Source organism: Echiichthys vipera (assembly GCF_963691815.1).
Source record: "Echiichthys vipera genome assembly, chromosome: 23".
NCBI lineage: Eukaryota > Metazoa > Chordata > Actinopteri > Perciformes > Trachinidae > Echiichthys > Echiichthys vipera.
The window spans coordinates 6,640,607-6,664,167 of record NC_139848.1 but is presented as its reverse complement, the minus strand read 5'-3'; the positions used below and the strand labels follow the sequence as shown (position 1 = coordinate 6,664,167).

The following is a 23,561-nucleotide window of genomic DNA, read 5'->3' as shown; positions in this document are numbered from 1 at the left end:
CCACGTCATTATGTTCCTACAGCCTTATGTTCCCACAGCCTTATGTTCCCGCAGCCTTATGTTCCCACAGCCTTATGTTCCCGCAGCCTTATGTTCCCACAGCCTTATGTTCCCACAGCCGTATGTTCCCACAGCCATATTCCCATAGCCTTATGTTCCCGCAGCCATATGTTCCCGCAGCCATATGTTTCCGCAGCCTTATGTTCCCTCAGCCGTATGTTCCCACAGCCGTATGTTCCCACAGCCGTATGTTCCCGCAGCCATATGTTTCCGCAGCCTTATGTTCCCACAGCCCTATGTTCCCACAACCTTATGTATTCACAACCTTATGTTCCTACAGCCGTATGTTCCCACAGCCGTATGTTCCCACAGCCGTATGTTCCCGCAACCATATGTTCCCACAGCCTTATGTTCCCGCAACCATATGTTCCCACAGCCTTATGTTCCCACAACCTTATGTTCTCACATCATTATGTTCTCACATCATTATGTTCCCACAGCCATATGTTCCCACAGCATTATGTTCTCACATCATTATGTTCCCACAGCCGTATGTTCCCACAGCCTTATGTTCCCACAGTCCTATGTTCCCACTCCTTATGTTCCCACAACCCTTATGTTCCCACAGCCGTATGTTCCCACTCCTTATGTTCCCATAGCCTTATGTTCCCACAACCCTTATGTTCCCACAACCTTATGTTCCCACAGCCTTATGTTCCCACAGGATTATGTTCCCACAGCCTTATGTTCCCACAGCCTTATGTTCCCACAACCTTATGTATCCACAGCCTTATGTTCCCACAGCCTTATGTTTGCACAACCTAATGTTCCTACAACCTTATGTTCCCACAACCTTATGTTCCCACAGCCTTATGTTCCCACAGCCCCATGTTCCCACAACCTTATGTTCCCACAGCATTATGTTCCCACAGCCCTATGTTCTCACAACCTTATGTTTATATAGCCTTATGTATCCACAACTTTATGTTCCCACAACCTTATGTATCCACAACCTTATGTTCCCACAACTTTATGTATCTACAGCCCTATGTTCCCTCAAAAATAAAAGAATAACTCCTATAATGTGGGAACATAGGAACGACCCCATAAAAATCTACATAACTAATATTTGCTTTTGTAAAATGTGAATTTCTGGAGAATATAATAATAATAATTTTTGGTTCAACCCATAATAAATGCAACGTTTAAATAAATATGTATCTAAATATAATATTTATATAAGACAGCAGCAGAGCGGGCAGCTGATATATATAATAATATAATAATAATATATGTTGGTAACGTTTCTATTATTACAGTAGGCTGCAGCTTAATGTGTATAATGAATCCTCCACGTCAGCCTAAAATAGTTCCTCACTGAGTCTGAAATAGTAACAAGTGTGCCTCTTTAAGAACCCCCCCGGTTTCTAAAATAGTCCCGTCCATCACTCAGGTGCATCTGGCTTTAAGTGGGCTCGAGCGGCGGCAGTTGTGTGCATGCGCCATCCCGAACGAGCGGAGCACCTGTCTCGAGGTGGACAGTGAAGCTGGAGCACGCAGCCCGGAACCCGCCACCCCTCCGCTGGACTGGACCGGAGCAGCAGCCCGCCCTCTGGACCGATGTTCTGGCCGAAATGTCCCGACACATCTACATACGGAACAAGATCGGCGAGGGCATCCAAGCGCCCATCTTTCAGGTCCGTTATCCCGCAAATGCACGCGAGGAAAGCCCTTAAATGAACGGTTTACTTTAGTTTTAACGGTGATGTTGTTTATAGAGACAGGAAGTGATGGTGGGTTCCCTCTGAACTTGAACTTATGCATCATTTGACTGTTGATTCAACAACAATACACTGGGATGACCGAGGACTTCAGAGTTCTGCTGCATGTATTTGCCTTATAAATGAATATTAATCATAATAAAATAATCATTTCCTCAGGTATAGTTGTGTTATATAGACAGATGGGCAGATGTAGGGATGTAAACTTTATGTCTGATGTGTTGTTATTGTTTTTAGTGTAGTCTAGAGGAGCAAGAGGACTCGTTGTTTTGACCTTTTTGACATTCAGGCTTTTTTTTAATGATGTTAGGAAGAAAATGCAGAAAGAAAAAAGTGCAGGCACTCAGGTGGGTTAGAAGAAGTTGAAAACCCTTTATTTTAGTGGGTAGAAATGGTGTTTTTTTTTAATTGTACCCACTAAAATAAAGGGTTTTTAACTTTTTATAACCTGCATTTTTTACCCTTTGCAATGGCACCGGTGGTTCCAGGGACACTAGTACCTGTGATCCTGTTGTTTTTGATTTCACCTGAACATTTTCTATTAATCTGTAAAAAAAACCCAAAACTTTTAATTCTCTTTAGCCATGTCTTCATCTAGCTGAATGAACTGTACTTTAATTGCGTGTATATGCGTCTTTACCACTCCTGCAGCCTGTCCCGGTCTCCCTACGAGGGCAGCATTTATTTTAATTTACTGAAATAGTAAATAGTTTAAACAGTCTCAGTCTCTTTCATCAGAAACAGCACCATGATGGGCTTTATTAACCAATATCGGCTTTTGAATTTTTACATTTTATTAGAAATGGTGCTAGTTGGACCACAGTTTGTACCAAATATACTTTATAATTAAGCCTATTCTTTATTTAAATGTTGTTTCAGGTGTAAAATACGTAACCTGTAGAGAGATGGGGGTGTTTGATAACCGCTAACTAACTTTTTTTCTCAGCTTGATTGATCATTGTGAGCAGACTGATATTAATAGCACATTATTTATAGACTTTATCCTTCATATCTCTTTTTGGCTGCTGGCGCTGAATTGAGAGGGGCAGAAAAGAGACGTTGACCCAGATTAATGGCCCCGTTTTATAAATTCAGGGAAGTAGGTTGTGACTTTTTAGCAGCGACATTAACTCTGGAGACGAGAACAGAAATGGGGCAAATCACTGGCAGATAATTACTTTGGCTCCGTGGAGATTATCTCCGCCGGTTATATTTGGACTCTGTGGAAGAGACAAAGTCAGGAGGTAAGGAGAAAAGTAAGTAGGCAGCGAGACAAACGTGTAATACCAAAACACTATAAACCACATTTACCGGTGTTAACGTTCTGGATGCTGCGGCTTCATACTTGCACAGTTGACCTGATTGTAGCATTAGCCAAAGGTCAAAAGTGGACGTGCATGAATGTTGCTTTGCGTATTAGTTTTGATGTGGCTTTACATGCATCGCTCTGTCCACTGCACCGTAGGTTATTATATCTTTACATTTGCACTGCAATTAGTCCGCTTATTTATGCACTTTATTTCTTAGGTATCTGTATTTTTGATATTACTGCTTTGATGTGTAAGTGTGTAATGCTGCTGTTATACTGCAATTTACCAGCTTGGTTTCCCTACTAAGTATTTCTATTTTATTCTGTTAATAGCAAACATACAGCTGTATAGGCAATAAATCAACTAATCGCATGATGATGTTAAAGCAGCAATAACTTCCATGTTTTCCTGGTGTTGCTCTATCAAAGAGAGTGGAGGACAGAGTTTTCACTGCGGTGCATCTGTTTCCACTGAGCCCTCTCTCTCCCCTAGCGTAATGAGGGGTTGACCCTCGTCACGTGTCGTGTCAGTCACTTGACTCTGTGTGTGGGGGCGGACCCCTGGCGTTACCCAGAGTGCAGCAGGAGAGCCCTGTGAGGAGCCCGTTAGAGAACATGGGAGTTGAGATTTGGAGGTATAAAAACAAAGATGGAGTTGGTTTCAAAGCCGGAGCTGCAGTAGGAGCACTTCAGGTTCAAACCCAATGATCGCTGTGAACCAGTTCACCTGAGCGAGCCGCATTGCATTATTATGCCGTTATCATTATATAGGTTGAAAATGGTCTCAAACGACAGTATTATGGCTTCTCGTAATAATTTCTGGGACAATTTATCGCCTGGGAAAATGTGTTATCGTGACAGGCCTACAGCTGTAACAGACGCTCATGAAGAAAACTTCACATGTGCTGGTTAAGAGCTTGTTTTGTGTTCTCTTCTTTCATACAGGTGAATCGAGGGACTTACTCCAGGAGGAGCCGACTCAAGAGGTCCGATGGCAGCACCACCTCCACCAGCTTCATCCTCAGACAGGTAGGCCCGCTGACAGTGCAGAGAAAAGCCTGGGATGTAACATAGAAACCAGGGACTGTCACCTGTCGTAAAGTGTTATTGCAGTGTTTATTCCAGTCAAGCAAAGACAGATTTTGATACATTCATAGCTTCAATTTTCAGCAAATTAATCACAACGTGGACTCCTGAAATGGTAACAAGGTTCTTAAATCCATAAGAAGTTATGCTGGGAGACCTTCAGTGTCAGGGTGAGAAGTTCAGCCATCCGTGAGGAACTCGGAGTAGAGCCGCTGCTCCTTTGCGTTGAAAGGAGCCAGTTGAGGTGGTTCAGGGTCATCTAGTAAGGATGAACCCTGGGCGCCTCCCTCGGGGGGTGTTCCAGGCATGTCCAGCTGGGAGGAGGCCTCGGGGAAGACCCAGGACCAGGTGGAGAGATTAGATCTCCACACTGGCCTGGGAACGCCTCGGGATCCCCCAGTTAGAGTTGGTTAATGTGGCCCGGGAAAGGGAAGTTTGGGGTCCCCTGCTAAAGCTGCTGCCCCCGCGACCCGACCCCGGATAAGAGGCTGAAGATGAGATGAGATGGGATCTTCAGTGTTTCCACAGTTTGGTTGGTACTGCAGTGGGAAGAGTTTGAGACCCGCGTAAAAACAGTATCATTTTTATAGCTAACCTTCTGCACACATTGTTTAAGGTTAAAAGCTCCCGGTGAAGTTTGTGGCGCTGTGCAGCAATGTTTAGATGAACATGTTTTACTTCTTAAATATTTTCTAGTTCCTTTAGTCCTCCGTTACAGTAAACTGAATGTCTTTGAGCTGTGGACATTTGTTGACCTCACCCTGGGCTTTGGGAAACATTAACCAATATTTTTTACCATTTTCTCACTCACTCATCTTCATCCTCTTATCCGGGGTCGGGTCACGGGGGCAGCAGCTTTAGCAGGTGACCCCAAACTTCCCTTTCCCGGGCCACATTAACCAGCTCTAACTGGGGGATCCTGAGGCGTTCCCAGGCCAGTGTGGAGATCTAATCTCTCCACCTGGTCCTGGGTCTTCCCCGAGGCCTCCTACCAGCTGGACGTGCCTGCAACTCCTCCCTAGGGAGGCGCCCAGGGGGCATCCTTACTAAATGCCCAAACCACCTCAACTGGCTCCTTTCAACGCAAAGAAGCAGCGGCTCTACTCAGAGTTCCTCACGGATGGCTGAACTGAACTTCGATACTCCTTTTTGATACCCAGATTTATGAGGGATTCTCTATTTCCCCAACAAAATAGTTAAATGTAGTAATGAAATATGAAAAATGTAATTAATAAAACATTAAGAGGGGGATTTGGTCTTGGTTACTTACACTAAAACATACATACACGTGCATGTTTGAGACCAAATCATCTGACGCCTGCCTTTTTTAAAATTTATACTTTAGCACAATAGAAACGCCACCTGTGATTTGATTCTCAAGTGGAAAATAAATCCACGGATGATAAAAATTCATTAGACCTCCCTGTATTATCAGAGCCTGATTGAATCTGTCTGTTCTCTCCAGAGTGTAAATAAGCAGAGTGAGGATGAGCTTTAACAGGCAAATGGAGGATGCTGCTCCCCTCTTTTACTCCTCCATCCCCCTCCCCCGATCCCCGCTACCTCCCCGCACTAAAAAAAAAACAGAAAAAAATCAAGGAGAGCGCTCATTCAAGCTGAGTGGACAGCCAGCCAGCCAATCAGCTCTGTGCACATTGGCTCTGTCATCAGGCTTGGATATTGAGGAAGGATCCACTGCTCTGCTGCTGCCGCCGCCGCCGCTGCTGCTGCTGCTGCCGTCTCTGCTGCTCGTTGTGTATATGTATATTTGTGTGGGTGTGTGTGTGTGTGTGTGCGTGCGTGCGTGTGTGTGTGCGCGTGGAAGCCGGATGAAATGAAATGCCACGATTGGGCTACCTCCAGGGAGAGCCTCTCCATCCTATAATGTGAGCCAGCCAGCAGCACTGTGAGATCAGGGAGAAGCTGCATCCATCAAGCGACGGGCCTCCGGAGGACCAGGCGTGATCCAACGGGAGGGGAGAGAAAAAATTATTATTCTCTGCTGTGGAGGGAAGGGATTGTCGTCATCCCCCCATCCATCCTTTTTTTTTTTCTTCTTCTCTGTGGTGCCCCCTCCTTCCTCCTTCACCTCCACTCTCATTTTTCCCCCTCATTCTTCTAGAGGTGGTGGTTGGAATATCAAACCTCCATGTATGACAATTTGTACCTGCATGGATTTGAAGACTCGGAGGCGGTGAGTGTTTGGATGTGTGAGAATCTGCTTTTGCGCTCTCGTGCCGTGTGTTTATTGATGAAAGTAGCTGAGCTGTGCACACACATAAGAGGCCTTTGATGGGTTAGCCAACGGTACACCGTAGCGTGATCGCGGGCTATGCTTGGCTTGAAGGGGGTTGGGTGGGTGGGTGTTGGTGGTGTGTGTGTGTGTGTGTGTGTGTGTGAGGGGGGTGCATATTGGCACACAGAGGGCTTCTGACTGTGACATTCACACAGTTATGTATATATGTCTGTACATCTGTGTGTGCGTGTGGTTCTTTTATGTGCTTTATATGATATCTGCCCGTAAGAGCGGACGTCAGGAGACCACCAGAGCCAGGAGGAGCCATTTAGTCTTCATCACACTCTGTACAGAGACGGACCGAGCTGTGATTCACATGGAAAGATGTTGAAAATGTGCAATTTCTTCCCCTAAGGCCCATTTAAAAAAATGCAGACGAGTATTTTTTCATCTGACCCTGCCACTGCGTGATGTATAGGCTCCGCCGAGGCTCGGCGAAACATGCATCGTGATGTCATTAAGTGGATTCTGATGCTGATGAGTCACATGCTGAATCTACTCCATTGGATAATAGCTGGGGTGCTACGGCGCAACCTCACAGCTTCCACACATGCATGAAATGATGTTCAGAATGGCTTATTAGTGTTGGATCGGAGGATTTATTTAACAAACGGAGGCGTTAGAAAAGACATTGTGGGTTTATTGGAGGCAACACTTTATGCTTGCTTATGTAATATCACAAAAAGGTGTTATATATATATATATTAAACATGTAATATGTGACGTTTGTGGCTATAAAAGAAGGAGTCTAGCAGTTTAGTGTTACATTTATTTGAGTCTCTAAAATGGTTAAATCATAAAAACATTCGATCCTACATTTCCCACAATGCAATTCACTATCTTATTCCATTAGACCCTCCCTCCCTTATTAATACATACATCTTTCTGACTCCGCATCCCCAGTTTTTTTACATTCTTCTGTTAAAAATGCATCTCAGGCTCAGATAACCCTGATGACCCCACTGAGACATCATCAGAGGTGATTTCCTTGGACATAATACGGAAGTTTTCACAGACTCCAGTGACACACATCATCATGAGTAGATCGAGCAGTCCAGCGGAAACATTTTGACTGTTTCCGCATTAGTGACAAATCAGTCCGCGCAAAGACCCAGAAAGCTTGATATTTCCTAAAACGAAGAAACCGCTGAAGTTCCCCAAACGTGCCACTCTGTGATTGGATGCACACGCTCCAGTCGAGGAGTTTGCTGAAGTCAGACCTTGCTGCTTCTGCTATCTCGTGGAAAAAAAACCCAGAAAGTGCTTAGCTGGGATGACGAGCTCGATTGATCTTCTTGAGACTAATGGTCTTCCCTAATTGGATCATCATAAGGGGCTGATTGTTTAGATCAACACAGCAGAAGGAAGCACTTGGTCCACTCACGTCCCAGCAAAAGAAAAGTTGCATTACTGGAATTTTCTCACTGTGGCAGGATGAAGCATGGCTCGAGGCTCTACAGCAATACAGATAACTGAAAAGTTGGATCACAAGACACACTGCATCTCTTACTTCCCTTGTTGGCCAAAATGGTGCAGGGTTAATGCAGAGATATGTAATTAAATAATAAAAGTATCAGTTATTTTCTCACAATTTAGAATAAGTGCCATCATTTAAACTTAGTAATTTATCCGTCTGACTTGCTTTGTGTAGTTCATCCTCCCCTTTTTTCTTTGCTTCTATGGTCTTCCATGTAACACTGATGGGACACTGACGTTGGGATTTGAATCTTTATTGAACACGTTAAAAAACAGTAATAATACAAACTGAATTAAGTGAATTAGCCGTAAAAAGGAAAGTAAAAAAAGAGAAACAAGCGAATGGGATCCTGAGAGATAAATATAAAATGTCTCAAATGATAAAGTTCATGTTCAAAGGGACAGGAAGAAGTTAAAGACGTTTCTGGTCCTACCCCCTCTTATTTTTTATATTAATATTTATAATTATTAATCATAAACAAAGTAAAAATTCAGTTTGAATCAGTGGGTATCTGGAATTTGACTCTACAGCAAAACAGCAACAAAGAGAAAAACAAGAGCAACAAACAAACTAAAAAACAGAAATTCAGTTCTCCAGCTCATAAGAAATCAATGTTTTGTCTTTGAAGAGTATTTTTAGTTTTGTTGTATTGGCTCTTTCATCATCACAGTTGTTCTAACAGCCTTTGTCGTAACACCGTGTAGTTTTGTTTTGGTTCTCATTGGTGTTTTTTTTTAAATCCAATTAAATTCAATTTTATTTACAGTACCAAATCAGAACAAAAGTTATGTCAGGACACTTTACAGACTAGGTAAAGACCACACTCTGTGACTTAGTCAAGATTTACAGAGAATCATAGGCAACGAAAAAACCTTCCCTATAACATGGATTTAAAAAACGGGTTCCTCTTAACTTGTATTTACGTTCTCTGAGTTGGAACAACTCCTGGATGCCATGAGGCAATTGGTGACTATTTGCTCTGAACATTATTTGTATAGTTTGAGTCAATCAATCAATAAATTGAAGAGTTTTTAGTTCAATAAATAACACATTTGCTGGTTCTCTGTAAGTGGTTTTATGTATAAATCGTATATAGCTGTTTTCGCAGTATGAAGAGTGCCGCACGCTGTACTTATGTGCGAGGTAATGTGTGGGAAATGTGCACAAGGCGTGGATATTCTGCGCTGTGTGTGCGTCCGCGTCATGCTCCATGACCATGCGGAATAATTGCACGAGACGAGAAAAGGAACTGAAAGGAAAAATGAAACATCCTGGCGCTAAAGATGCAGGAAGTAGTCAGCCTCATTTCTCTGGGCGCGCTGACGTCACTACCCAGAACTGCCTGGAAGTGTGAGATCGGCCGTGCGGTCGTTCACACTGCTGACAGCACAGGAACTGGAGGTCCACTTTGTCTGAGATGCTCCTGGCACTCATCTCCTTTCCACATCATCCATTTCACCTGTTCCACATTGAGTGCCAACCCACCATCTGGACTTGGCAAGTTGGTGTGAACCCCAAAACCCTGACCACTCAGTCCGTGGTCCCAGAAAGACAAAGTGCACCTCGCTCTGCTTTGCCGTTCTGCTCCTTCGGCTGTCACAGTCTATCCTTCTTTTATAACAATAGAGCTTTTGTGCTTTTGTCTTTTTAGGTCACTTTGTCCGCGCTTTTTCTAATTTTAAGACCTGGATATTGGAGCGGTGTCTTACTGAATCAACCCATTTAGGAACAGAGTGCTTTTGTTCAGGCCTTGATTCCACATTTACAGAACTGGGCACATTTTTTGCAGCTCTAAACGTAGCTTTGTCCACTGACTGACTGACATGAATGCCTAGACCAGGGCTATGCAACTAGTTTGGAATGAGGGCTGGTTGATGAAAATGATCCAAATGGAAAAATATGAGCATCACATTGATAGCTACAGATACGGTAAACACTACAACCTCATAGGAGTACATACAGTATATCGCCTTATTTTATCAATGTACATAGTAGTAAAATGCCAACTCAAAGGGCAACAGCCTTTTCAAAAACCAATCCTTATTTAATTAGAATACCTCAATTGCTGTACCTAAGTACCTTACTTGAGTTTTTCCTTTTCATGCTACTTTATACTTCTACTCCACTACATATCATTGAGAAATATTTTACTTTTTACTCTACACTACATTTATCTGATGACTTCAGTTTCTAGTTACTTTACCATTTAAGATTTTTGCACGTGAAACATATTAGGGGTTCATAAAATTATACTCTTTACACACCAATATACACTCGTTGCAGAGTAAATGCTCAATCTTTGGAAGTAGGAAGGACATGATTTTAACCAGACTGAGATGTTGGCCGGTACAACAACAGGCGCAACTCGGAGTTTGACGAGTTGTTGTGGAGAGGAGCACTGCAGAAGCACACAAATAAGAGAGTAGCGGGAGCGCGCGGAGTGTTGTGGCCGCACGGCTACAGGAAGCGCATGGACCAAGTCTCCCAGTGTGCCGGTATTTGATGCTCTGAGACTGTACGGAGATGAGATAGAGGACAGCGGTCTATATTTGTCGCCAGTTGAATAGACCTGGTCTAGACCGTTTTTAACTGCCTTTAGCAGGGCTGTACTACTTGAGTCTGCTCTCTGAACCAATAGGAAAACATCTCAGGACAGACTTGCGTGGAGACTAAATGCTCCTGATCCCCCTCACAAGAAATCAAGTCTATATTGCCTTTAACTGAAGATGAAACAGATCACAGCATGTATCCCAGCTGTACAGTTCCAGTGACCTGCTGTGTGGCTTTGCTTTTGTGCAGGGCTCAGCTGATTCATATACTAGCAGACCATCAGACTCAGATGTCTCTCTGGAGGAGGAGCGGGAGGTGCAGGCCCAGGTCCAGAGCCAGAGCCCAAGCCAGAGCCAAGGACCGGGACAGAGCCGCCAGGAGAGGGAGCAGCAGGCGGCCACTCAACTGGAGAGAGCCAAGGTGGCCAACCTGGGACACTACTTAGCCAAATGAATCTGTTGCTATGCTTATTACCCAGTTTTTGCTATCCTCTAAGTCTGCAGATAGTGAAGTGCATGTGTCTTGTGCATGTGTTTCCATCCTCCAGACTAAGCCTGTTGCATTTGCCGTGAGAACCAACGTCAGCTATTGCGGCGCACTGGATGAGGATGTTCCAGTACCAGCCACAGCCATCTCCTTTGACGCCAAGGATTTCCTCCACATAAAAGAGGTACACATGTACTTTATATTCACACACGACACCTGCTGCATATACACATGTTTCCCCTTTCATTTGACCTGAGCTCTGCGTGAGTGCCGTAGCGTCATTGGGGGGTGGTCAAACATGATTTATTCCTGTGTTAGTTTCACTGGCTGCAGTAGCTGCGGTGCACACCAGGTGGCACATGTGAGCGGCTCAGATGAGTACAGACGGGCAATGGGAGAAACGCGATGAATACATTTTGGGAATGAATCGCCGGACTTTTACAGTACACTTACACATTACAGAGTCTTAATTTCATAGTGTGACATGTTATGTTACAGTACTGCTGCAGCACGTGAGTGTTTTCTGATTCTAGATGTTCCTTTGTGTTGTTGTCTCTCCTTTTTTTTAATGTCCCGCTGTTCAGAAGTTCAACAATGACTGGTGGATCGGTCGGTTAGTGAAGGAGGGCTGTGAGATCGGCTTCATCCCCAGCCCTCTGAAGCTCGAGAACATCCGGCTCCAGCAGGAGCAAAAGAGAGGACGAGTCCAAGGGTAAGTCACCGACAATCACACTCACCGTTTGACCCATAAACTAAGCACTACATGGTCTCACAACAGTTCTTGTTAACACAATAATGAGTATTATTGTAGGCAGTTTTTGTACATCCTTCCTAAATGTACGACAAACTTTGATATTCTCCGTAACAAGGAATAAACAGTGTAATATGTAAATCAGATAGAGGTGAAATCACTGAAAGGGAGGCAACAGATTACCCTGACACACGTTAGTTTCCATTTTGAGGGAAAAGAGACACATTTTGACGTTGCTCGCTCACACGCAGCCCTTAAATCAGCTGAACTGGCTGAACTTGACCTTCCACAGCTGGTCAAAAATATCACGCAACCATTTCTTTCATCGCCTTTATTTCCATCTCCACGCTGAAGCTTTATTTCTTACCTTTTACGTTCAAGCAACTTCTGAATGGCAGCTTTGTTGGTTGCGGCATCTATTGGTATTACAAGTCTACCACCACTTTATGTATTTATTTATTATAAGCGGTTGAAGATGAATGAATGAATTAATAAATAGTTAAACATACTAGTAATTGGTGGATTTGTTCAGGGTCTTACACACACCGAGCTCATGTCCAATGTATTGTTTTATGTAAATTTGGGGTTTTAACGACCTGCAGGGGAGTTTACATTCTGCAGTTATATAAAGTTACAATTGGTGGGGTTTTACTGGACTATCTGATATTCAAACGAACAAACTTTGACACATGTCTTCTGGGATATTATGGGTGGGATTCAATTTACAAGAAATTCAACTTCGACGGTCATTTTCAGTATTTTCTGACATTTTTACAGATGAAACAAATCATCGAAAAGTAAAATGACCGATAGCTGAAGCCCTAGTTTGAACAGGATTCTGTGATTTTGTGAAAGAGTTGTTGAGTTTAGGGGATGATGAGCCACTAATCGTCGACACAGACAAACTACATTATTCTGCCCTACACCCAAATTGTATTGATTTCTCATTTTGACGCAGAACAAACACTCTATTCTGTCCATCCAGCTGCTGAGCAGACCTGGGTTAGACTGGTACAGACACCAAAATCAGATCCCGTAGCATCTGAGCTTTCTGTAAATCTACTTTTACCCAGGTCTGCTCATGACTCATGACTATTTACCCCATCACTTCTCATGCCGGCTGAACCAGTGAAACACTTTCAATGGCTGTAATTAAAATCTCTATGAGCCTCCTAGTTTCCATGTCTGTGCGTAATGTGCGTTGAAGGTTCTGTCATCCAGAGTTTGTACAGTAACTCACGTGCACTTCCTCCAGCTCTGTTGTTGGGTTTAATACTAATCTCCCCAGACTGGAGGGCTGCAGCGCTTCACTTAGAGCTTTGGCTTCTGTGGCTTTTTGTCACCAAGCCTCACAGACAAGGAGAGGCCGTCGAACCCCATTAACCGGGACGACATTTCCACAGTCACTGAAAAACAGTAGCCTTACGTGAGGTGTGCTGCCTTCCAGAGATGTTGGAAAGTCTGAAATGTATTTATTTTTGTTTAAATAAAAAGGAAAAGCACCTCAAGATAGAATTTAGAGTTGAAAAAGTAAAACGATAAATGAAAAATGGAAAAATGCCCATGAAAAACTACTTCACATTGTCATTTTTATATCAGATTTAATTCTTTTTTTATATTTTTTACTCTTTGAACATGTATTTATAGCCTCATTATCCGATATTACGACCAAATCCGGCTGATAAGGCTGATGTAACACCCTTTCAAAATAAGATTTCTGGGTCCAAACGCTCCGTTGAAACACAACAGACAAAAATGGCAGGACATTTGAACAATTTCTATCACCGTTTTAGTCAGTTAGACAACTTTTTAATGGATAAGAAGGAGGTAAAATGACAATTACATTGTTGTTTAAAGAATCCAACTGTTCAAACAACAGGGAACACGGCGCTGCGGCGGTGTAGAAATACGAGGCTTGGACCTGGAAATCATATTTTGAAAGGGTGTTACGTCATTTGATTGAAAATTCCCTATTTTCTTGTTAATTTTTTTCTTCTTGTGTGAAACTATTAAAATTATAGAATAAAAACTCATCCAAATACAGTCATTAGGGTGAGAAAACCACATTTTCTGCTCATTGTCAAGCCCCAAACACTTTCACCAATTACTGATTACAATTACCCAGATATTTCAGTATGTTAGCGTACTCGTGCTTTAGGTTGTGTCAGGGTTTATTGTGCTTTCCTCACAAATGTTCAATCACATCACACATGACGTTGGTTACATGTGTGCAGCTGTTAAATGTAATCTGAAACGATGAATATCCTCACCCTGAGGTGGTCACCAAAGTCAGAGGTGAATCCTGTCTTGGTTGAATTTGGATTTTTCAGACGCCCAACTTCTGCGTGGAACTCAGCCTTACGTACATTTTGCCTTTTCACCGCATGCTGCTCACATTTTCTCATCACGTGTAAAGCCCGCACGCGTCTCAGTCATAAATACACAAGGAGCATGCAGGAGGCCGTCATATGTTACTGTGAATTTAACGTCGCTGTTAAGGCCGTGGACCGCTGGCATCAGTGGATTTGCCGCCTGTGTTGACAACTTTACAATTAGCGATGCCAAGTGGAAGATGTGATAACCCCAAAATAAAGTAAATACGATGAATTAGAGGTGAACATTTTGCAGTTGAAAGCTCATATTTAATGACATTCTGGCACTACTCGAATGCACCTTTTTATGATTTTGTGATCTTTTTAACCCTGCGACACTAAAGTATTGTTCAACAGTCCCATGTTTTGCACCTTTCCTCTGCAGTAACTGATCAGTTTAAGCCTTGGCATTTCTTTTTTACGTTTTCCACATTAATATCGCGGTGTGTTTCTGTCTTTCTTTATCCCCTCTTGTCTTTTCCAGTAAGTCTGGAGGGAACTCTTCTTCCAGTGTAGAGGATGAGGTTTCCGCCTCTATCCGACCCCTCATATCCTCGGCAGGTGAGGACATCGATCAGGGGGAGAGGGCTGTTAGTAGCCAGCTGCCAGCTTAGAGCCAAGCTTCCTGAACCGCAACAACAACATAGAGACAATAAGACTGTAAACCCATGTCTCTGCATAGAGCATAAGTTCACTGCGTAGAGTTGTTGGTACATTTTCCCATGATCCTCCTCTTCCTCCAGTTGAGGACTGCAGGCGTTCTGAGACTGGGGCTTACCACAGTGTGAACCCAGCGACAAGACTATGAACCCCTCCCCCCCCTCGAGCTGCACTCATGTGACTTTGTGAATATAACCTTAGGAGAATAGAAATACATGTTCATCATGCCCGTTATCTTTGTTAGGTTTCATTTCTTTCTGATGATAAGTAGATTACGTGAAGCATGTTTTAAACGTTTCTGCGATATCATGACGACGCTTCCTCTAGCAGCAGCAACTGACGACCGTCTTCTCTCCCCTCCTACAGGAAAGCAGAAACAGAAAGTGGTAAGTTGGTGACGGTAAAACCCACTCATTCACCATCCACTAGACGCTTGTCGCTGCCATCCCTCAAATGACAGGAACTAGTAGCACCAGAGCAGGAAGTTACAACCTAATAATACCTCAGCCCTACTGAAATACACAGTGCCAAGTCATCACCATCCATGGGATGTCAAAGGACTGTAGTGGTTTAAGTGTGAAAGCTGCAACTTCCAGTCCACATTTAGTACTTTTGATAAAGTTTTGCAGAAAGCACTTGGTATTTTACAATATGTGTCATGCATTCATCATATTAGACTGTGTTTTCAGCTCATGCCAGGCTAAAATGCAATATTAAAGGAATGGTTTGACATTTTAGGGAATTCACTTCCTTACGAAGAGTGGGAGGAGAAGATGGATACCACTCACACGTACGCTAAATTATAGTCAGCAGCTTGCTAGCTTAGCTTAAAGACTGGAAACGTGGGTCACAATGAGGTACTCAGTTACTTCTAAGTCTCCGTAACCAGTCTCCAGGGTGTAACTGCATAATATCCAGTAATATCTCATATTATTAGTCTGGCATGGTACAGTGTCGTGGTGCTACTTATCGTGAGACGTGGTCTGGTGTTGTGTTAATTGGTTAGGCTGTAGTTTGTGACGATATTACAGCATCAGAGTAGTCATCATCCATTAATCCATGTAGTAAATTATGAAAAACCATGTATAAGTCTGTCAAAATGTAATGACGCGATAACAAAATCTCTACATCAAGTGTAATGTAACAATCTCAGTCAAAATATTCAGATATTTTGCAGGAATGAATACATCAATTTTTGCTTTACATTTGCAATTTGATACATTATAATTTGCTCCATGCCTCAATGTGTTAATTCACCATTTAACACATGATTGTAATTCCAGGTCAGCTGACTCAGTCGTCCATTACAGCTGTGTACTCTCTTTTAGTTTAAAGCTATTTTGGTCCATTGTGTGTGTTTTTTTGTGTGATAAATCCACTGCGTCTGATTTTAAATCTGTTGGTGTCAACAGACGGAGCACGTCCCCCCCTATGACGTGGTTCCCTCCATGAGGCCTGTAGTGCTGGTGGGACCCTCGCTCAAAGGTTATGAGGTGAGCTGATGATCAGGAAATCTAACAGGTGTTCTAGAGAAATATGAATCCAGGTGTTTGAAAGGATCTGAGTTTTAAAAAAACAACGTAATTGTCACTTTACCTCTTTCTTATGGATGAAAAAGGTGTCTGACTGACGTTAGAGGTGATCGTAGTTGTTCACATGTTCGGCCGTTGTGTCGGTTTTGTTTCCACGGAGGATTGAAACAGGATTCAGACCCGGAAATCGTATTTTAAATGTGTGTTGAGTCAAGACTAAACAGCCGGATAGGGGTCTGAATTTGAGAAGTGACTGAATAAGCACAGGAAATATTGAATTTTGCACTGCTACTGCTAGTTTTATTTTTATATTTACTAATCTATATTGTTTTAATTTTCATTTTTTCTTCTTATTATTATTATTTTGTGACTGTCTGTTTATGCCTTGTGGTCTCGACTATGTCTTGTATCACTTTGGTTCCTTGTATTGTCTCATATTGTGTCATATTATGTCTCATTCTTATATTTTATATTTCCCTGTGTTTCTATTGTTCATATTTTTTCTATATGTTCTACAATTTATTGTTTCTTATTGATGCTTCTTCTCTGTTTCCTATCCACTCTGCTGCTGTGACGAGGAAATTGACCCTTTGTGGGACAAACAAAAGAATATCTTATATAAACATAAAATCCCCCAAAAAGTAAATAAATAAAAAAGATCCTGATTTACATTATAAATAGCACTAATTCTCTAACTCCCCAGGAAACACTTCTAACGTGATGTTTAGCAGTGCAAAACAGAAAGCGACTGAAAGGAGATGAGTCCTGTACGTCTTTCTCCGAGTTCCCCAAAATAGCTCGCTGTTGGCGCAGTCAATTGTGAGTGTGTCAGCGCCCACGTAACATCCAGATTGCAGCCAGACTAACGAGGAGACGAAGAGGTCAGATGAAAATATGTTGTGTAATTGGCAGATTTGGGCTTTTAACTGTCTCATCGCTTCCACTGCTGTTTATAAATGTCCTTGTGTACAAGCAATGCACTAAATCTTAGGGAACAATAACCAGCACTATGACTGTCAGGAGGATGAGAGGAATACAAGAGCTGTTATTTCCGTGTCGGAGTGAGTTTAGATCAACTCATTTAGGATTTTAAGTGAAGGAGTTCAAGTACCTCGGGATCATGTTCACGAGTGAGGGGACGATGGAGCGTGAGTTTGGCCGGAGAATCGGAGCAGCGGGGGCGGAGCTGCAGTCGCTCTACCGCACCGTTGTGACGAAAAGAGAGGTGAGGAAGGCAAAGCTCTGGATCTACTGGTCAATCCTCGTTCCTACCCTCACCTATGGTCATGAAAGCTGGGTCAGGACCTCAAACCAAAAAATCTCAAACAGCCAGTTTGTTGTTTTGACTTAAACTGCATACAGTCGTTTTACCGTACAGTAACTTAGCCCTAGAGCTGGGATTACTTACACTGATCCGTTTTATTATGAAAGTCAGATTTTTAAAAAACCAACATGGCTCAGTTTATTTAAATTTTTTTGATGATTCGATTAGTTGTTGTCAGAAGCGGCTGAAATGGGTTTTCTCAGGAGGGGGGCTGGAGTCTCCCTTAGAGAGAGGGGGAGAAGTTCAGCCATCTGTGAGGAAGTCGGAGTAGAGCCGCTGCTCCTTTGCGTTGAAAGGAGCCAGTTGAGGTGGTTCAGGATCATCTGGTAAGGATGAACCCTGGGCGCCTCCCTAGGGAGGTGTTCCAGGCACGTCCAGCTGGGAGGAGGCCTCGGGAAAGACCCAGGACCAGGTGGAGAGATTAGATCTCCACACTGGCCTGGGAACGCCTCAGGATCCCCCAGTTAGAGCTGGTTAATGTGGCCCAGGAAAGGGAAGTTTGGGGTCCCCTGCTGAAGCTGCTGCCCCCGCGACCCGACCCCGGATAAGAGACTGCGGATGCAGTGAAATCGTGGGCTGTGAAACCCAACTCTCCTCTGTTCTTCTGTGCAGGTTACAGACATGATGCAGAAAGCACTGTTCGACTTCCTCAAGCACAGATTTGATGGCAGGTAAGAAAAATGTGACGCTTAATTAGGCCCTGTAATGATTGTGTGTTTTTGCAAACGTATTGGTCCCATTTTAAACACAAGTGGGCAGGATAATGCACGTCACCACTGCATTTTAGCTCAAGTCTAAATTACATGGACAGGTCGAATGGATCTTCTTTTTAATGCAGGTGAGGTTTTGAAGTGTTGTGCTGTCTAAGCTCACACATCCTGCCATGTTTAAGTAAGATTAGCCAAGTGTAATATGCAGACATATATTAAACACCTGATGTATGAAAAGATCAGGTTAAATGCTAATAATAATATGGGGAAAACGTTTTATTCTACAGCAATTTCAAGAAATGTTGTAGAACATATTGGCCAAGCACAAAGAAAAACTCTGAGGATCGTGATTTATTTTGTTCATGGACAAATTACGTTTTCTCCGCACACCACTGAGAATCTAACTAATTCACCTAAGTATTTAGGTTTTAAAATGTATATTCTTTCCCACCATCTGACAGGATATCTATCACACGAGTCACGGCGGATATATCACTAGCCAAGAGGTCTGTTCTCAACAACCCCAGTAAGAGGGCCATCATTGAGCGATCCAACACTCGCTCCAGCTTAGGTAAGGAAACCGTGTCCAACTCCGCTCACTTTGTTTTCAGTTTAGTGAGTTAGTTCGTCTTAACCTTGTCTCGTGTCTTGTCTCGCCAGCTGAGGTGCAGAGTGAGATTGAGAGGATCTTCGAGTTAGCCCGCTCCCTGCAGCTGGTGGTGCTGGACGCTGACACCATCAACCACCCGGCCCAGCTCCTCAAGACCTCCCTGGCCCCCATAATTGTTCACGTTAAAGTTTCCTCGCCAAAGGTAAAGCACATCTCAGATTGCAAACACTAACGGAACAGCTGGTGCGATCTCGTTTTGATCCTGTTACACACTGCAGTGGTAATCGGTGTCACCTGAGGAGCATTTTGTGTCAACTTGAGGCGCAAAAGTGCAGAATCTGATCATTTCTGTAAGATATTTCTATTGTTTTTAATAGATCATCACTGTGATTCGCTTGCATCTTACAGAGAAAATAGACCAGAAACTCGATTGCGAGCTGGCCGCAGAGCTGCTTGATTAACATCATATTAATAAACAGTCTGTGTTTAACATGTGCGCCACTCTTCCGCCTCCTGTCTCGAGCTGGCGGCAGCCAAAATGAAGCGTGCTGCAAAAGCTCGACCGGGCCAGGCGCAGCTGCTGTGCCAGTAGGACAATTTCCCTCCCTATGGCATCCCTACTACTATTTAATTTCGAGCTTCCATTGGATATTATCATCTTAATCATGATGTCGAGCCTGGACAAAACAAAAGTTGGCATAGGAAAATTAAGCATGTGCAATAATCTCCACAGCTACTGTCCCACAGAGTCATTCAGTTGGTGGAGACAAACAACAACAACAACACCTAGACATGTTAAAGGTAACAGCCTCTGTGTTAGGTTGATATTTATTTTCCACTGGTGTGTAAGCACATGCACAACGTTCCCTACAAAACCAGCATGAAATACGTTTCTTTCTTTAAGGCCACAGGCATAACATACCAGGCTTTTTAATTTAGCCAAATCTGCACCGTGGCACCGCCGATGCATGGACGAGTACGTCTGCTGCCCTTCTTTCCTCCACACCGGGACTACAGCAACAAACAGACTTGTTGTCTGGGCATGAAGGGTGAACAGTCTCACGCAAGAGAAGCGTCAAGATGTGTCTTCTGAGTTTTAATCAAAACAGTTACTTCCTGGTCAGGTGGTCTTTTTGAGCACCACACCTCTCCTAGCATGCAAAATGCTTGCTTTGCTACAGCTGACCAGGAAATCTGACCGTCTACAGACGAATCAGGAAGCAGCAGTATTGCATGTAAAATCAGGAGATCTCATAATGTAGGTCATTAGTGTGTCTGTTAACTCCTACTAGGTTGCTTAAACTGCTGAAACCCAGAAGAAGTACAGGAGGATATGAGCACAGTGGTATCTACAGACTCGTCCACAACAAAAAGCACATTTTACTTTCATGTGCAATCCTATAAAATATATGCAACTAAAGCTATTTCTTTCTCTCAAGAGCCACGTGGACATTGACCAATAATGATGCTGCAACATTAACATGCATCATGTGTGAACAGGCATAGATGAAGTGAGGCTATTTCAACCGATCTATGGTCCATAAAAGATAAAAATAGACTTGATGACTGGATGATAGAATAAGGGTTCCTTATTTTTTACACCATTAGACCTCCAGACACACACACACACACACACACACACACACACACACACACACACACACACACACACACACACACACACACACACACACACACACATGAGCTAGAATCCCTTCATTTTTGTCCTCATCCTGTCATTGGGAGAGTACTGGGTGACCTGAAACGAGTGCACCGAAAGCATGTGATCCTTTTGGTTCTGTGTAACTGGAGCAGCGTGTACTTTCTTCCCCTGTCATCCAGGTTCTGCAGAGGCTAGTCAAGTCCAGAGGGAAGTCCCAGAGCAAACACCTGAATGTCCAGCTTGTGGCAGCTGACAAATTGGCCCAGTGTCCTCCAGTAAGTGGCCGTCCTTATATACAGGACCTCCTACTTTTACTGTTCATTTTGGGGTCACCTGGCGAACTGGTTCCTTCCAGCAAGCTACTTGAATTTATTCAGTTTCCACTCACAAAATCTACTCCAGCCGATCATATTGTAAAGCATAATTTGACCTCACATTGTTACAACCAATCACAGCAGGTTTCAGGTCCTTCAGTCCATTCAATCAGCTGCTTAATCCGAAGTCTTATTTGTTGTATTTTATTGTATTATTATGTCTCTGTATTCATATTAGGTGTTCACACCTACGCATTCATGCACAATCCAGCACTAATATTATATAATAAATCTTTAAACAGTGTCAGTGTGAAGATCATCAGTAGCTTCATACCTGCCTTCCTCCCTCTGACCATCTGCTGCTCACAGGAAATGTTTGACATCATCCTGGACGAGAACCAGCTGGAGGACGCCTGTGAGCATCTCGCCGAATACCTCGAGGCCTACTGGAAAGCTACCCATACCTCCATGGCGACGCCCCTGAACCCCCTGCTGGGACGCAACCTGGGCCCCACCACCCTCACCCCCTACCCCACCAGCATCTCTGGACTGCAGGTACACATCCACTAATCGCAGGATGTTTTTATGGGAATGTCTTTGTTATTGTTTTTTATTGTTTTCTCTCTCCTCATCGGGAACAATTGAAAACGATGCTGCGCAGAATGAAACATTATATGGACACTGAGCAGAAATAAAGACCGTGCCGTGCATTGATGTCCAGTCAAGTCATGTTGTTCCCGACCTCACCTGTGTCCTTGTTATGTTCGTGTGATTAGCAGAGCCAAAGAATGCGACAGAGCAACCACACGGGAGACCACTCTACCCCGAACGAACGGCGCAACCTGATGACATCTGACGAAAATTACCACAACGAACGGGCGCACAAGGGACGCAACCGCATGTCTTCTGGCTCACAGCATAGCCGAGAGCAGCAGGACCCCTACCAGGACTACCAGGACCCCTATCAGGACGCATACAAGCCACATCGCAACCGCAGTTCGCCGGGCAGCTACAGCCATGACTCCCGGCACCGGCTCTGAGCCCACTCCTACCATCACCTTGGGCCCAAATGGCCCAGAATCCAAAATAAACACTGCAACAGAGCCAAGACGGTCCCAAATTGTACCTTTTTTGTTTCGGTTTGCGTTAATTTGTTTTGTCTACCTGGCTATTTTTCCTCTTTAAAAAGTCCAACAAAATCACATTCAGGTGTTTGTTTGTAAATCAACAGCGAGAGTAGTCAAGAGGTTCAGGACGCCCACATTAACCAATGCTGTAAAAATCAATTCTTTTAAATTACGTTAGTGGGACCTTTTTGGGATTGTACTAACACAAAGTTCAGCAGACATGCAGCGCAGATCATGCTTGTTGCCTGTGTCGGCGAGCTCATTATTGATAGTTGTCAGACGGCGATGGTGCATGGGCTTCTAAGTGCCTGGGACATCGCACCAGGTCGAAGGGAAGTCCACTGCACACAGACTGCTGACCCACACCCTGGGCCATGTATAAATCCTCTCATCATTTAGCTTACTGCATGCTGATAGATGATCCACCTCCGCATCCACTTCATTGATATTTTGTACCTAGCATTCTGGATTCTCTCATGAGGTGTAGATACGGAGGTCCAATTTTCTAAATCGCCTGATTGTGTGGAAAGGCGTTAGGCTGCGGGTTTGTGTCGGGGGCGTGCGGATGATATCTGGCTGCTAGTTTCGAAAACTGGTGCTTCACATTCCCAAAACTATTTTGCTATTCGAAAGTCACTTTGAGCAAGGCCAGCTTTTCTGTAGCATAGCTTTAGGATTTCATTTGGGGCGAAGACCCTCACCGTCATGAGCGGAGCGGAGTCTGACGGTGCTGGGATCAGATCTCAGCTCCACCGTAGGAGAAGGCAATACTGCTTCTGTTGTTAACAGCTAGCACTAAGAGCGTTAGCGAAGGCAATAGCTGTGACACTCTGTCAAGATAGTATCGTGAAATACAATAGCAAAATACTCCTTGATGTTGTAGAGATGTGGACCAGCGTTAAAACCAATGCTGTGCGAACCTTTCGGGGTGTTCTCTCTGATGTTTGTGGCCCTGCCAGCGTGAAGAATAGGACTGGGAACGTTTTCTTTATTTTTAGTTTCATAGACCTAAAAGAGCATCCGCTGCCGAAACTGCAGGTTGTTTTGCATTCATTAGAATCGAACACAAAGTCGTACAGCGTTGAAGCAAAGGTACAGATGGTGGTGAAGTCACGCGATCGGTTCACGGCCGTTGAAGTTCCTTCCTGTGGTTTTTAGGGGATGAAAGCGTTTAAGTGTGACACGGCAGGATCGGTGGCCTCATGATCATTCTCTGTGTAGCTGGCATGTTGTCCTGACTGCAGAGCATGTTCCCTCCAAACGTTAAATAGAAACCCTACTGTAATCAAGTTGATGTTTGTAGAAGTATAGGGCACATCTCTCTAAAAAAAAAAGAAAAGAAAAAGATGGCCCAGATGACGGATAAACGATGGATCTGGATCCCTGCGGTTTGTAACTCAGCGCACTGGAAAACCTTGAAGTATTTTGTCATTCTGAAGGTTTGGAAGAGTTTCAGTGGATTGCATGACTCAAAAGCGGAGTTGCCATTATGAAAACAGTTTCTATTAAGTCA

The 23,561-nt window shown here is 43.6% G+C and overlaps 1 protein-coding gene across 2 annotated transcripts; it reads left to right on the top strand.

Annotated features, from left to right (window-relative positions):
• Positions 1-1,634: 1,634 nt before the first annotated feature.
• On the top strand, positions 1,635-21,961 carry LOC310964915 (voltage-dependent L-type calcium channel subunit beta-4-like; the record flags this gene model as incomplete). Of its 2 annotated transcripts, XM_083938233.1 has the most annotated exons (14): positions 1,635-1,697; positions 4,036-4,119; positions 10,749-10,919; positions 11,047-11,169; positions 11,570-11,697; positions 14,593-14,669; positions 15,135-15,154; positions 16,181-16,261; positions 18,237-18,295; positions 18,796-18,905; positions 18,995-19,146; positions 20,787-20,882; positions 21,291-21,476; positions 21,701-21,961. In XM_083938233.1, the coding sequence occupies 14 exons, from the start codon at positions 1,635-1,637 to the stop codon at positions 21,959-21,961; spliced, it is 1,611 nt and encodes a 536-aa protein (XP_083794359.1). The 2 variants fall into 2 exon arrangements, with proteins under 2 accessions (XP_083794359.1, XP_083794360.1); XM_083938234.1 differs by lacking the exons at positions 1,635-1,697; positions 4,036-4,119 and adding an exon at positions 6,249-6,370.
• Between the last annotated feature and the right edge of the window lie 1,600 nt (positions 21,962-23,561).